Genomic DNA, 14,202 nt, shown 5'->3' with positions numbered 1-14,202 from the left:
TCACACGAGCCAGCCAGTTTCTGCATAATGGTGTGACTGTGTGAATACTTAATTAGTCCAACATGTAGCTTCTCTCAGCTCGGTGGCCGAGGCTGACGGAGCGACGCAGAGCATCGTGGGTCACATGAGATGCAGGGGGAGAGGAGGCGCTTCAGAGTGTCCACTTGTCTCACGCGATCTGGAATCACTGCAGCACCTCACATCATTGTACTCCCCCCCTCCAACGTTTTCTGCGTCACCTTGTAAGAATGCAATACATCCACCAACTTGGAGGAGCGAGCAGTGTGATAATTTGATACTGATAAAAATCTGGTGTCACGACAGTGAAGAGGATCATGATGAGTTTCGCACAGCCGGAGAACAGCATCAGCCTCCCAAACAGTAAAATATTGATTCTCAGTTAGCCACCAGGATGCCTTTGAAGGAGTCCACCTTCATAAAGTTTTCCATCATATGACTGAAAATGGCAGCGCGGTGTTGTTCAACAATAGTCCTACTGTGCACCCCCCATGTGGCTTCCTGCTCAGATAACAACATTAAAAAGTAATAGTCAAAATGCCCTCCCCTGGCTTTTCGGTAAATAAACATTTGTTCTTATAATGCTTTCCTGATTAAACATGAGCTCAAACAAAGAACACAATGAGAAGCAAGGCCCCAAAATTTAGTGGGCATTCCAGAGCTTTAGCTCCGAAGTCTGCTCTCCTCGCGTCTGCCTTCAGCTCCAGTGGACATCTGCCACAGAATTCTTTGCTTTCTTAAATTAATCCCTTCACCAAGCCCAGCTGGTTCACAAAGTAGGAAGAGAGGAGGGGAGAGAAGCAAGAAGGAAAGAAACAAACACCTTGTTCACTTGTAAATTTTAGATTCTCCTGGTTTCTGCCATTAACTCCTGAAGTCCAGTCTGACAGACTCCTCAGACACTCACACTCCTCACACCGGTTCAGAAAGACTGAGATTAAAATATATAGAATGGTGAAATATAGGCACCAGAAAGGGCCTGAAAGCTGAAAGAAACTGTTTTGATTATCATTTACTGTAGTCTTGTGGTTCTGTCACGGAGCTTTACCTTAACTAACCCCAATGCAGAGCGAGGAAGATGGCTCAGTGCAGAGATTCAGACCAGATATTTCTGCTCACACTGGCTCACATCCATGACGTGCACTGAATCTGAGGTTACAAACATGACCGTGGATTAACAGTAAAGCGCTTGTCATGGTGCAGCAGAATAGTGACGATGGTTTCTTGTTGAACTCTGTTTTTTTGTTATGAAAGACCTTTAGGTTTGCATCCTCTACTGAAGTCATTCTTTATCAATTCAAGACAAATGACCACTTTGAAAAACACATGATCATTCACTCACGCAGTGACACATTTCATCTCCACAACCAGCTTGTGCAACATACAGCTGTGGAAGCGAGCGACTGGAAACTGGCCGGGTACTCCATTCTTTTTTTATTGAATCTAAATTGAGGAAACTGTGATGCACTGCAGATCTGCATCACTAACCTTCCACTTTTCTTGGACCCCGGTCTTCCCTCCCGTGTGGTATTGGGTTTCTGACCCTTCCATCTTCTATTTAGAGTATTGACCTTTTGTAGGTTGCTTTTGTCCAAGGTCCACAGCCAGTTGGGGTTTCAAGTGGTCTCTCGAGCTCCCTACTTTGGCTTGGGGGTCACAGAGAAAATTAGGTACTACATTACGGCACAGACATCCTGCAGCTTGTGAGCAATCAACTAAATACTGGGAGCAGCACCAGGAAAGCACAATGATTTGATCACTGGGACTTGGTGTGCAGGCTTTTCAAATATGGTTCATGACAACAAACAACATTGGTGTAGACTTCCAATAATGTGTGAGCTAAGACAGGTCTATTTGTATGAGCTGACATGCTGTAATAATAGTCCAACAAAAGCATGCTTGTTTGAGCGAACAGAATGAAGTAAATATGGCCAAACAGAGAGCTTTTGTACTATAACTCTACCCACAAATTCCCAAGTACACAATCAGCACATGGATGCCAAACGGACAAAGGTACACTTTCTCTTAGCATGTTCTTTTGCTCTGACCCAGAAAACACACACCATCAGGGATGGAACTTTTGTTCTTGACTCAGAAGTGTTACATTCCTCAATATCTAATGATGTTATAACTACAGAAAATAACATTTTTATTCCCGACACACTTGGACTGAAATGCTCCCTGAAGGCTTCCTGTTGTGCAACTGTCTCTTGATCTTGAATAAGAGGGTTAAACTTGTTGGTTGACCCCGTGCACGACTGCCAGAGCCAGGCTGGGTGCACATCTGAGCACAGGTGGGCCAGAAGAAGAAGTCTCCATGACCCTGATAGTTTCACTCCATCTTCATATTTGTCAGTCTTGCTTGCTCAATCCGACAAACACAACCCTCAGACCAGCCAGTGAGGAATCGTTTTGTGGACTGGAAGCTCAAGATCGCAGCTGCATGGAGACGTCAAGCTGGTAGATCATTGAATGTTTTCAGAAAACACAATAGTGTGGTTTTCTTCCCCTACTTGTAGAACTCCTCTAGGGATTGAGGCAGATGGTTGTTCTTTTTGGATCAATCTTTTACCAGATGTTTCTTCTGGTTAAAATGCATTTTGATTTTAATGTCAACTTGTAGAAACTATCCTTACAATGTTCTACTGCTTTTTGTTCCTTGTTCTCACTGAGAAGTGCAAGACAAAGAAGAAATAATCCTAATTTCAACATAATAATGCTGGATTAGCCTGGTTTGTATCAGAATTGATGACCCTTGCTATTACACTGAGGTTTGTCTGAGGATGAGCTGACCAATCGATGAGGATCGAGCTGAAATCTTTGACGGAGAAGTCGGGCGCTGCGCTGAGCTGAGCTCCTGGACTTGCGTTGCATGCTCTGCTTGTTTGCCAAACCCTTGGCAAGGCCAGTGCCCGTATTTGTTTTGTCTGGGTCTTGTAACTCAACTCCCAGTCTTTCAGCCCACCTCTCCAGGCGCATTCTTCCTCCTCGTCAGTATCATTACCTGCTCTCTGCAGTTTACTGGACCGACTCCAGGCTCTCGCCCTCCTCTCCCATCTCCTTCTCAGTTTGTTTCCCAAGCTTGGTTGTTTTCCCCCCATGATTTACATCTTATACAAGTATCGATGAAAATAAATTCCTTGGTGGACTCGTTTGTTGGCAGCATTAAAATTTCCTCAGGTTTCAAAAACAATCATCACTCCGACTTGTAGGTCTCCGATTAATAAACTTTTTCAGTTTTCTTCAATTCAAACGAAAGAAATACATCTCTGACAATAATGTTTCTAACACAGTCCCAAACAGTAATTCCATATGTTAACATGATAAAATGTGCATTAATCACTTTGGCAGTTATCTGGAGTGGCTAAAGTTCAACTTGATGGATCTGAATGTGAATAGCAAGAACATCTTTTTCACATTTGCTTGAATTAGTTTTGGTCTGGCGCGCAAAAGTTATGCAGAGATTTCTTAATGTATTAAATTCCCCCCTTTTCGGTTTTAACTGGACATTTTTGTCACTATGAAAGCAGAATGGTAGTTTTGTCCTTTCCATGCCAGACACGAACTTCAAGGAATATACACTTTGGTATAAAAGTCTTTTCCAGTTATGAGTCATGTAATGGCACTGGGGGAAAAAATGCAATTTTTGAGGTTCATAACCGAGATGGAACAGACAGAGACTGATTTAATATTATCAAAAGTTATTCTGAACTCTGGTTTTCTTGTTTTGGGATAACCAGCAGTTATCAATTGTTGAGCAGGTGTTGAGTGTTTTATTTCAATTCTCCTCACTCTCCACACTGTTTTTCCCTATTTTTCTCATATTTTTGTTCTTGCCAACGAGCAGAAACTGAAGCTGGGGTTTTACTTTATTCTTGCATCAAATCAAGCCAAGAGTTTTTACCCCGAACAGATTATTTTGGGGCTTTTAGTCCCAGGAAGAACAGAGTGCTCCCACCACTGTTTATACCACCGCATAACCAGATAGCGAAATGTTTCTCCTGCTGCTTCTGTCATGTGTCTCAATCACTGGTCAACTTCTGTCCCCTTGAGTGCATTTCTTGGCTCTGGAGTCACACGCGTAAATGTTTTCAATCAGATATAATTCTGTACACATTCTGCTATGTCTCGTGCCTCAGAGTTTATTTTTCCAGCATATACTGACACTGTTTCTGCAGATCCTGGAATATGTTTTCTTGAAAGTTTGAGTGATTACTTATTTTTGTTGTAGGATAATTACGGCCATAGAGATCACAAGTAAACCATTTGAGGACCAGGGAAGAAGATTTAGTTGTTTTTCTTTCTCTCTCTCTTTCTCTCTCTTGTTTGTTTTGTTATGCTTTCCTCCATCTCCAAATATCAAACCCTGCACTTCGTTGTCCTTTACAGGTTATGGCAATCTAGGAGCAGGAGGTTATGGCGTCAGTCTTGGAGCTGGAGGTTATGGCGGAGGTGGCCTGGGGGCTGGAGGCCTTGGAGGAGGTGAGTGTGTGTGTTAAAAAAAAAAAGACTGGTGTGTGTGTGTATGTGTGTCTTCATATCTTGTCGGGCCTGGAAACCGGGGTGCCTTGTGGGGTGAGACGTTCCTGAAGGGGCGTCATCCCGATGGTTTGCAGCTCTTTGAGGGTCGAGATGTGGTTCTTAGGCTAAAGTTGCTACTGGGTTGGTATTACGGTTTGGCAACGCTTAAGGTTAAATTAAGAGATTAGACACTGAGCATCCTTCCTTGCAAGAATTATTAATCAAAATTTGTACTTCTTCGTATGTGTGGGTTGTGTGCATGTTACCAGTGTTCACTCATTTATTTCCTTTGACCTCTTGCACAATTCAGGGGCTTATGGTGGATATGGTGGAGGCTCCGCAGGCTTCTTCCCAGGAGCTGGACAGAAAGCTGCCAAAAGAGGTAGTGTGCATGGCAAAAGAGTTTGGTGTGTAACTGTAACATCAGTTTCATATCAAGTAAGACATCATATCCATTTTTCATCAACTTCCAAACAAGCTTTTAAAGTCACTGCCAATGCAGAAGACTCGGTGAGAGCAGTGGAAACTGGGGGTCATCAAACAACATGATGGATTATTGCTTGTTGGAACCAGGCAGTGATTATGTTTCATTTGCTTGTTTTGATATGTTTGTTTTGATTCCTGCAGAGATATTACGAGTCAGTTTAAGTCCTGGAGGTCAAAGTCTGAAAATATCGCTAATTCCTGGACTAAATAAGCTTCCAGCAATGTTGTAATCGAGGCAGGGCGGCCCTGTTGGGCTTTTTAAGGTGTAGCATCATCTCCCTCTGATGTAAAAAAAAATACTTTAGTGTTATTGATTGCAAATTACACAGTATTGATCTCATCCATGTTAACCGTAACACTAGAAGTTTCATTTCACTCAGACTGAGAGGTCACTGGTCTGCTTGGTTCTTGAAGTGACTTGCTCAGACAAATTCAGATATATAAAAAAGAGAGTTTTATTTTTTTTGTCTGCTGATGTTCCTTTATGTTTTTTTCTGAATTTTGCCATGACAAACATCTGAGTCGATGGTTCTCCTTCCAGCAGGTGCAGGAGGCCCTCTGCTACCACAAGGAGGTGAGCACATTTTTGGCTGCTGACGGACTTCAAACTGAGCCGAACACAGACTGAAGGATACTTGTCTAGCTCTGCATGCCTGCATGTTAAGAGAAAGCCAAACCGAATGTTTTGAATTAATGGTAGCTCTGCATGAAAACACTGTTCTGGCAAAGACCACCTTTTTTTTTTTTTTTTTTTTTATCATGTACTTGCAAACATTTGAGAGTCTGAACATCAGCAGGGCCCCGGATGACCTTAAGGTCTGCGCTGTGTGCATATGCATATGATTTGCTTTGAAATAGAAGGACTGGTTGAATATGAACTGAGGAGGGATCAATCACAGCTGGGACTGCACTGCGGCACAGAGCCCACTCTGAAGTATTGGTTGGCAATGACGGGCCTCGAGTCTCCACATTCAGCCTGTGCTGTTTTCATGTTCTTCCTTCCTTCTGGCAAGAGAGAGCTCTGCTTTATCTGTTTCAAACTTTTTGCTTACCAATTCTGCCAGAACACATACTTAGGGGCAGTGCGCAATGTCTGTCCGGCAAAGTATGGAGGAGTTTTAAGATTAAAAATGAAAAGGGGTTTGAGCAAATAAATGAGAGTGTTTTGTTCTGCCGCCAAGGCCCCTTAAAAGTGAAGCTGACAGCTCATTTCCTGCATGATGGGATAGCCAAAGAAATGAGGCATTTGATGAGGTAAAGAAAATGCCATGCGTGCTGTCCGCCTCCTCTGATTATAGTAAAATTCGGCCAGTCAACATTGCATTTGGTCATGGCTGCTGACAGGCTTGAAGGGTCACATTAGCTTCTCCTTAACCAGCCTGTTACTGCTTGTCAATAGCACAGAGCCCTCTAGTGGCCAGCAGTCACACACCCTGGAGTGTGTTATAGCTGAAAATGGAAGAGTTTTTTTTTTTTTTTTTTTTTCATTTCTCAGAAATAGCCCTTGTTGTGTTGTAACAACTGTCTGTCTGATGTGTCCTGCTCCAAACATGCTTCCCTGAACCAGAGCTTCTCTTATGTGTGTTCAAATTCAGCTTTGGTTTTGTGTCCAAAATATTTTATTCCTGCATACGTTGTGCTCCAACAGGGGCCGGGGGAACAGGGATCGGGCCTGGAGGTGCAGGGACTGGAGCTGCAGTGCCTGCTGGAGGCAAGAAACACACAACACATCATTTTTACTATTTCCCTTTCATTTATTTATTTAATCATTTTCATAAGTGCCGCTTTGGAAAGACAAAATTGGCTCTTTTTCAGGCAAACTGGAGTTGATTTCTCTGAGAAACAGCCAGTTTTGCGGTCCAAACCCAGTACTTTTCCTCTTGTAATAAATAAAAATAAATACTGTGGGCCGTGTACAAAAGTCCTCTGCAGTCATAAATCACAGTCAGATGATTTTGAACTCGGCACCTTTGCAGAGATGTATGTGTCTGTGTTTTTCACACTGCGTGATTGTCAAATTCGATTCAGTGAGCTAACTAGCTTTTAATGTGTTTCTTTCTCTATTTTTTCCCCCCCTCTTTAGTACCTGTTATTCCTCAGACGGGCCTTCCAGGAGGAGCCGGTGGTGCTGCAGGAAAGAAAGCTGCCAAAGTGCCAGGTTTTGTAGACTCAACAATAAACTCTCGAGCTGAAGGCAGACAGGATGCCGTTCATGAAGCAGCAGAGCCACATAGAGTAAAGTTTCCATTGCATGTGGCATGTGGTAGGTGTCTGGCACGGCAGGAGGAACTTTTATAAATACAGCAAATATTTGCATAGCAATCTCGCTGTTTACTAAGAATTAAAAAGGTAGGTGAGATGCGTGACTGCAACTTGTAATACCGACCTTCTTTGTTTAGAATTGCAGGAATTAAAATCAACTTCTTGTGCAATTTTAACCAAAGCACGATATTTTTTAAAGGGAAGCAGTTTTCGTGTTTTTGCAGAGGAAAAAGAAAAAAAAGACATGAGATGAAAAGGAGTTTTGTCTGGATAAATATGTTTTGTGTTCATTTAAAAGGTCAGCCTCTCCACTTGAAAGGTTTTTACTGATAATATATAATACGAACAGCAGATCAATTCGCTTTGAAACAGCTGGAACCTCATATAGGAATTACCCTATTATAATCAGGATTACTGCCAATTATTTCATCTGCTGTAGCAAAATCAAAAGCAGGTGAAGGTCTGAAATACGGCACTGACGCTTTAATTTGTTGAGATGGAGCCGATGAAAGCAGTGCCTTTAAAGTAAATATCAAAATAAACCACAGAAACATTAAATCCACTAAATCTTTTCTGGAAACTGTTTTGTTTCATTTTAACTCAGTCTGTTAAAACAAGCAGACACGTTTGTCCTCTCATTGGCTGTGACAGGAGTGGGCGTGCCTGGACTTTATCAAGGTGGACTGGTGCCAGGACAAGGTTGGTTTAGCTCAGAGATTCGATTCCAGACTGTGTTTGCCACCACCCATGTCTCCGGGTTGCAGTTTCCTGGTCTCTTATGACTCCCTCAGGGTTTGGCGGTCGTGGAGTTTTGCCTGGGGTGGCCACAGGGACTGACCTGAATCCCAAATCAAGTAAGACTGAGTGATTGGTATCGACACATGGTTGGTGCATGGTGGTCAATTATTAATGAATGTCACATAGCAGGTAAACAAAGTTATGAAGTCAGATATAGTGAAAAGAGGACGTTATTTTGTGGCAAAGACGTTAAAACAACGGTAAAAACGAACTTATTCACCTTTTAATAGTGCATTTCCAGGATAATGTTAACTTTGTGGTTAACCCTAATTTGCCCCTTTAATCAGTTTTTGAACTTTAAAATGTGTGTTTGTTTGTTTTTCATTCAGTTGGAGGAGGAGGAGGACAGGGAGGTCAGGGACCAGGTAACTTCTCAAAGAACATTATTTATTGCATTAAAAAAATCTTCTTTTTCCCGCTAATGTTGACATTATGTGATCAGGATTGACAGATATGTTCTTGGTTGCAGGAAGTCGTGGGTATGCTGGGTCACTGCAGCCAGGCGTGTTCCATGGATATCCACTCAAATCACCCAAAGCACAAGGTGCAAATGACCACTGTAATCCTACACTGTTTGCATTATGATGTGTTTAATGACTCACTTCTCTCTAGGCCTGATAACTAACACACTTCTATGAAATCCTCCGTTTTCTGTGGCGCTTTGGTTTTTCACTAATTGAATCCAGAAAACAGGTTGTCTACTATTTGTCCACCTACCAGCTTTCTGATGCCTTCGAAATCAGAAAAATATGTCTCATTTACTTCCAAACTAAAAAAAAAAATATGGAAAATGACTTTAAAGAGAAGGTGACAGTTTTATAAACTAAGCTTGCACTAGAAAGTATTTTTTCAGCACAAAAATCTTTTGGGTTGAATAAACATTTCTAAAAAGTTTTTGCAAATTTGTGATTGTTATTATATGATAATAGTATGATTATTGTAAACCAGGCCTGGTCAACAAATGTTTATAGACTGATGTGATTTTGCTTGTGCTTAATTTTGAAGAGAAATCAGCTTTTGGACCAGTGTCCTCAGCTTTACTCACAACAGAATTCTCAAACAAGCCTTGCTCACTGGTGTTTTTTGCTGTTTTTTTGTTTGTTGAAAATATTGTAATTGAGGCACAACATACTGCATGACTTATATATGACAAATAGCAAAAGAATAATTCTGTTTCTCTGCTCTCTGTACACTTTTGCCGTGATCAGACCTGCCAACCTGTACGCATTTTGCGTAGCAGGTACGCAATTTGACATCAAAATACGCTGGTACGCTCCGCCTCATTAAACTACGCAAAAAGCTGCAGACGTCTGTGAGCGCTGTTATAAATGCGGACCGTGGACGTTCTCATGTCTGACAACACGATGCAGCAGCAGGGCTCTGAAGTGTCACGCATTTCGGTGTGTTGTCACACATTCACGGCACACATTGTATTTGTCACGCTGAAAAAAAATACCGGTAAATTAGGCTGGTGCGCCGCAGCTCTGGAACCGGGAGGAAACACATGTGCTACCCTCGTAGTGCTGCGACGTTCAATGAACGTTTGAACGGCTCTTTCAAGTGAACGACGAGAGCCGGTTCACAGCTGTCTGAGAGTCGTTCCTTTGTGCAAATTGTCCTCGCTTCCTTCACGTGTCTCCTGAGTGTCTCCTGAGTCCAGCTGTCTCCGCTGCTTTCGTGTTAACGACCGAGTTTCACTTTTCCGCAGCAGTTCCAGTCACCTGAATGCAGCAGCTAACTAGCGGAGGAGGAGTGTCGCGAAACCGGAGCGGAGCCGGTGTTTTGGAATAACTGAGTCCCTTTTAACTGGCGACTGGGTTTCTTTCACGTCCCTTGTTGCTGATAGATGTTAAAAACCAGACAAAAAGTCGTGTCAGACCTTTTATGAGTCTGATTTCAACATCTGCGGCTACTAGCAGCAGCAGCAGGAAATGCTAAAGGAAGTCAGTCACCAGGTAACAAGGACACCAGTTCCATTGAAACACCGTATTCACGGCTTTATAAAGGTTTTAGTAATGGAACACACACGCGCACGCATGCGCACACACACAGCAAAAAATGCTTAGTTAAAGGACATGTAGCAGCATTTTGAAGCTCTTTTCTGGGGACAACGTGCACGGTCAGCCGCAATGTAATGTGTATCAGAAAAACATCTGTTTAATCTTTGCCAATAAACAAATTAAAGAACCACATGAGAACTTAAAACTGAACTTAAAACTGACAGCGGCCCCCCCCCGGTCGACAAATGCTCAGGCAAGTGGTACTCAAAAAATTTCACCAAGGTTGGCAGGTCTGCGTGATATTGGACTGTCAGGATCAAATATATCAAGAATTGGTTCTGACTCTGTCATGTGCATCACAACAAGAAGGACAATAGAGAAAGATTTGCATACTTTCAAGCTTTTTAGACTCTTTCATAGACTTCTTTACTGAATAGCTGTAGTTGTAGACATCTGTTCATAGACTTGTGCTGTTTAGACATGCTACATCGCCACAAGTGATCAAGAGTGCACACGCTTTCTCACATTCCTCTTCACAAGATTGTTAATTTTGTCTTCAGGAGGCTATGGAGCTAAAGCTGCTGGAAGCAAACTCCCCTTTGGTACAGATACTTTCTTTTATTTGCGCCTTTGTTTCATGTCTGTGGAAATGCACTGGTTCTTAAAGTGGCTTTATGACCTGTGTCTCAGGTTATGGGGGATTCGGTGCTGGTGGAGCCGGTCTTCCAGGAGGACAGGGTGGTCCTGGATCAGTCCCTGGATATCCTGTTGGAACTGGTATGTCTTTTCACCCATACATTCTTGAAAAATCTTTAAAAAAATATGAGATTTTAATAATTATTTCTGTATTTTCGTTCACAGGAGTAGGACCTGGAGGCATCTCACCTGCTCAGGCTAAAGCTGCCAAATATGGTAGTTTGATGTACTGTTCCTGCTGGTCAAGAAAATGTGATGATAGTAAATCATTTCTGCATATCTTAAATGAGTTCATGTTCTCTCCCGTAGGATTGGGTGGTCTTGGTGGTGTAGGAGGAGTTGGTGGTGTTGGTGGTGTAGGAGGAGTTGGTGGTGTAGGAGGGGTCGGTGGTGTTGGAGGTGTTGGAGGGGTCGGTGGTGTTGGAGGGGTCGGTGGTGTCGGTGGTGTTGGAGGAGTGTATCCAGGTCAGGTGCCCGGAGGTAAGATGTCTTGCAAAGGGTATGAAAAGCCCCTTTCACTTTGTTTGTTTCATGGAATAAAGCGTCGCACAGCAGAAAAAAAAAATTTGTGCAACTTTGTGAAGAAAAACAACAAGTATGTTGAGATTATCCCTTTAGGTTCAGTTGATTGAGCCTTAGTTTCCATCTGTCAATGTAATTTCAACACACATGTACAAACTAATTGCTTTGTCTTTCCATAAGTGTCATTACGTCACAGATTTATAGCACATTTGAGTTGAAATTCCCAGTTTTAATGCATTCAAACTGTTGAAATTATTGTTTTCTCCCATAGCTGCTTTCTGTTCATGTCGTTTATTCTAAACCTTTTTTTTTCCAACAGGTTATGGAGCAGCCAAAGCTGCTAAATATGGTGAGAATGTCTTAAATTCTTCAATTGCATTGTGACCAGTGTTGGGCAAGTTCTTCAAAAAAGTAACTGAGTTGGTATCTGAATGCAAATATTTTAAAAGTAACTAATTACTAGGCTAAGTGACTATTGCATTACTTAAAAAAAAAACATGTTTAAATACAGTTTGTCTAAGAATTTTGAACCCATATTAAGATGCATGTTCAACTATTTATTATGAAATTTAATGAAATAAATAGATGACTGACAGAAAACAATACAATAATCTAAATTATTCAAATGTTGCTGTGTGATAATATGAGACAAGACACCAATAAAACTGTAGATAGCATTTCTACAGTTGTAAAAGACTAAGAAAAAACAATAGATGTATGTCATTGGATGTCTGTGCTTCCATTCAAAAGCTGCCTTTGAATGATCATGGCTCTGTGGCTGTATCTCTGTCATGCCAAGTGATGCACTTTGCAACAATACACTTGATGGCGTCATGATTAATGAAATAAATAGACACTTCACAACATAAATTATCAACAGGAAACTTTACATTAATCTAAATGATTCAAATGTTGCTGTGTGATAATATTATACAAGACACCAATCAAATTTAATTTGTAACTTTAGATAGCGTTTCTACATCCGTTAACGTACATCTACTGACACAGATGTATGTCAATAGATATTTATACTTACATTTAAAAGTAGCCCTTGAGTGACCAGGTCTCTCTATGGCTGTATCTCTGTCATGTCAAGTGACACACTTTTGTACCAATACAGTTTTTTGTGTACTCAAACTTCTGTTAGGTCAGCTGGACTCTAGTGGAGGAAAAAAAAAAAACAAGCTTAAAGTGGTGAATTACTTTACTGTCAGTACTTGTCAGTAACAGCACTGTAATGCTGGCAAGAGTCACTGGTTAGATTACTTGTTACTGAAAATAGTTAACGCCATTTGTAACACTGCAAATTAATACATTACTTTTCAACAACCCATAAATTCACTTCTAAAATTAATCATGTGGTCAAGTCAGATCAAGCTTTTCTATTGGTCTTCCCTGGACAGGAGTCCCAGGAGGAGTCCCAGGAGGAGTACCTGGAGGAGTACCTGGAGGAGTCCCAGGTGGCTTCCCAGGAGGGGTACCAGGAGGAGTACCTGGAGGCTTCCCAGGAGGAGTCCCTGGAGGAGTACCTGGAGGCTTCCCAGGAGGGATACCAGGAGGAGTACCAGAGAGAGTCCCTGGAGCAGTCCCAGGAGGAGTCCCAGGAGGAGTACCTTTAGGTGGTTATTCCCCAGCAGCCAAAGCGGCGAAGTACGGTAAGATATAATATGATGTGGTTTTAATGTTGTTTTCACAATATTTCACATTGAAATCCCCATCACAGGTATGTAATCAAAAGCTTGTGTTGTTTTCTCGTCCCCCTGTTTGACTATACATGATAACTGTTTCATTAGGGGCAGGAGTGCTGGGTGGGGCAGGAGGACTCGGCGTACAAGGAGGAGGACGAGGAGCAACAGCAGGGCTGGGGGGACTAGGAGGAGGAGGCAGTGCCGCTGCTGCTGCTAAAGCAGCCAAATATGGTAAAGGGATCTGATTATGTCAACCAACTTCTAATCTGATTTACACCAAGAGGAGCATATTAAGACAAACTGGGTTTTTTTAAGGGGTAGGAGGACTCGGAGCTGGAGTACTCGGAGCTGGAGGACTTGGAACGGGAGGACTCCGAACGGGAGGACTAGGAGCTGGAGGACTCGGAACTGGAGGACTCGGAACTGGAGGACTCGGAGCTGGAGGACTTGGAGCTGGAGGACTAGGAGGAGCAGGACTAGGTGGACTCGGAGGGGCTGCTGCTGCTGCCAAAGCTGCCAAATATGGTAAATTCATCAACTTCATTTTACTCAAATAAAATGTCCAATTTGCACTCAGAGAAGGATTTTTAAGGCATAACTGATAACCACAGGAGTAGCAGGGCTTGGAGGAGCAGGAGGAACAGGTGGCCTTGGAGGACAAGGTCTAGGAGGAGCAGGTGGACTAGGAGGAGCAGGACTAGGAGGAGCAGGGGGACTTGGAGGAGCTGGACTAGGAGGGCTCGGAGGAGGTGCTGCTGCTGCAAAAGCTGCCAAATACGGTAAAACTATTTGATAGTATAATCAACTGAAAGAAAAATCAGATCGACAGGGACAAAGCCACATTTAACTAAAAAGGTCTTGAAAATACATTCGTGTTCCACAGGAGTTGGAGGTCTGGGAGGAGCAGCTGGTCTTGGAGGTCCTGGAGGACTCGGGGCGACAGGAGGACTGGGAGGGCTAGGAGGTGCTGCTGCTGCTGCCAAAGCTGCTAAATATGGTGGGTGTGATCATTTTTGTAATTATGACCGACTAAAAAGAAATGATCATTGATATTAACCATGCCACCTTCAGGGAAGGATGATCTTGAGATAAACTTGCTGTCAACAGGTGCAGGAGGACTTGGGGGAGCAGGAGGACTTGGGGGAGCTGGAGGATTTGGAGGTCTTGGTGGAGCAGGAGGACTCGGGGGTGGGGGAGGGCTCGGAGGACTA

At 42.7% G+C, this 14,202-nt stretch overlaps 1 protein-coding gene and 1 long non-coding RNA gene across 2 annotated transcripts in view; both read left to right on the top strand.

Moving 5' to 3' along the window:
- The window catches only part of LOC115400707 (elastin-like), a 32,113-nt gene extending 18,565 nt beyond the window's left edge, over positions 1-13,548 (top strand). The window contains exons 6-23 of the mRNA XM_030108718.1: positions 4,408-4,500; positions 4,850-4,921; positions 5,567-5,599; positions 6,674-6,736; positions 7,109-7,183; positions 7,939-7,986; positions 8,079-8,141; positions 8,415-8,450; positions 8,555-8,629; positions 10,646-10,687; positions 10,776-10,862; positions 10,947-10,997; positions 11,091-11,135; positions 11,235-11,261; positions 11,623-11,652; positions 12,707-12,958; positions 13,097-13,222; positions 13,313-13,548. Coding sequence (XP_029964578.1) covers positions 4,408-4,500; positions 4,850-4,921; positions 5,567-5,599; positions 6,674-6,736; positions 7,109-7,183; positions 7,939-7,986; positions 8,079-8,141; positions 8,415-8,450; positions 8,555-8,629; positions 10,646-10,687; positions 10,776-10,862; positions 10,947-10,997; positions 11,091-11,135; positions 11,235-11,261; positions 11,623-11,652; positions 12,707-12,958; positions 13,097-13,222; positions 13,313-13,548 — 1,454 coding nt within the window. The remainder of the gene's footprint in view (positions 1-4,407; positions 4,501-4,849; positions 4,922-5,566; positions 5,600-6,673; positions 6,737-7,108; positions 7,184-7,938; positions 7,987-8,078; positions 8,142-8,414; positions 8,451-8,554; positions 8,630-10,645; positions 10,688-10,775; positions 10,863-10,946; positions 10,998-11,090; positions 11,136-11,234; positions 11,262-11,622; positions 11,653-12,706; positions 12,959-13,096; positions 13,223-13,312) is intronic.
- A 143-nt stretch (positions 13,549-13,691) lies between these two features.
- Positions 13,692-14,126, top strand: LOC115400840 (uncharacterized). The gene is made up of 3 exons (XR_003932825.1): positions 13,692-13,770; positions 13,875-13,988; positions 14,099-14,126. It is a non-coding gene; the product is annotated as an uncharacterized LOC115400840 (long non-coding RNA).
- Positions 14,127-14,202: the final 76 nt, after the last annotated feature.

The sequence above is a fragment of the Salarias fasciatus genome, chromosome 14 (assembly GCF_902148845.1).
Source record: "Salarias fasciatus chromosome 14, fSalaFa1.1, whole genome shotgun sequence".
In the NCBI taxonomy this organism is placed as follows: Eukaryota; Metazoa; Chordata; class Actinopteri; order Blenniiformes; family Blenniidae; genus Salarias; species Salarias fasciatus.
This window is presented reverse-complemented; position numbering and strand designations above follow the sequence as displayed.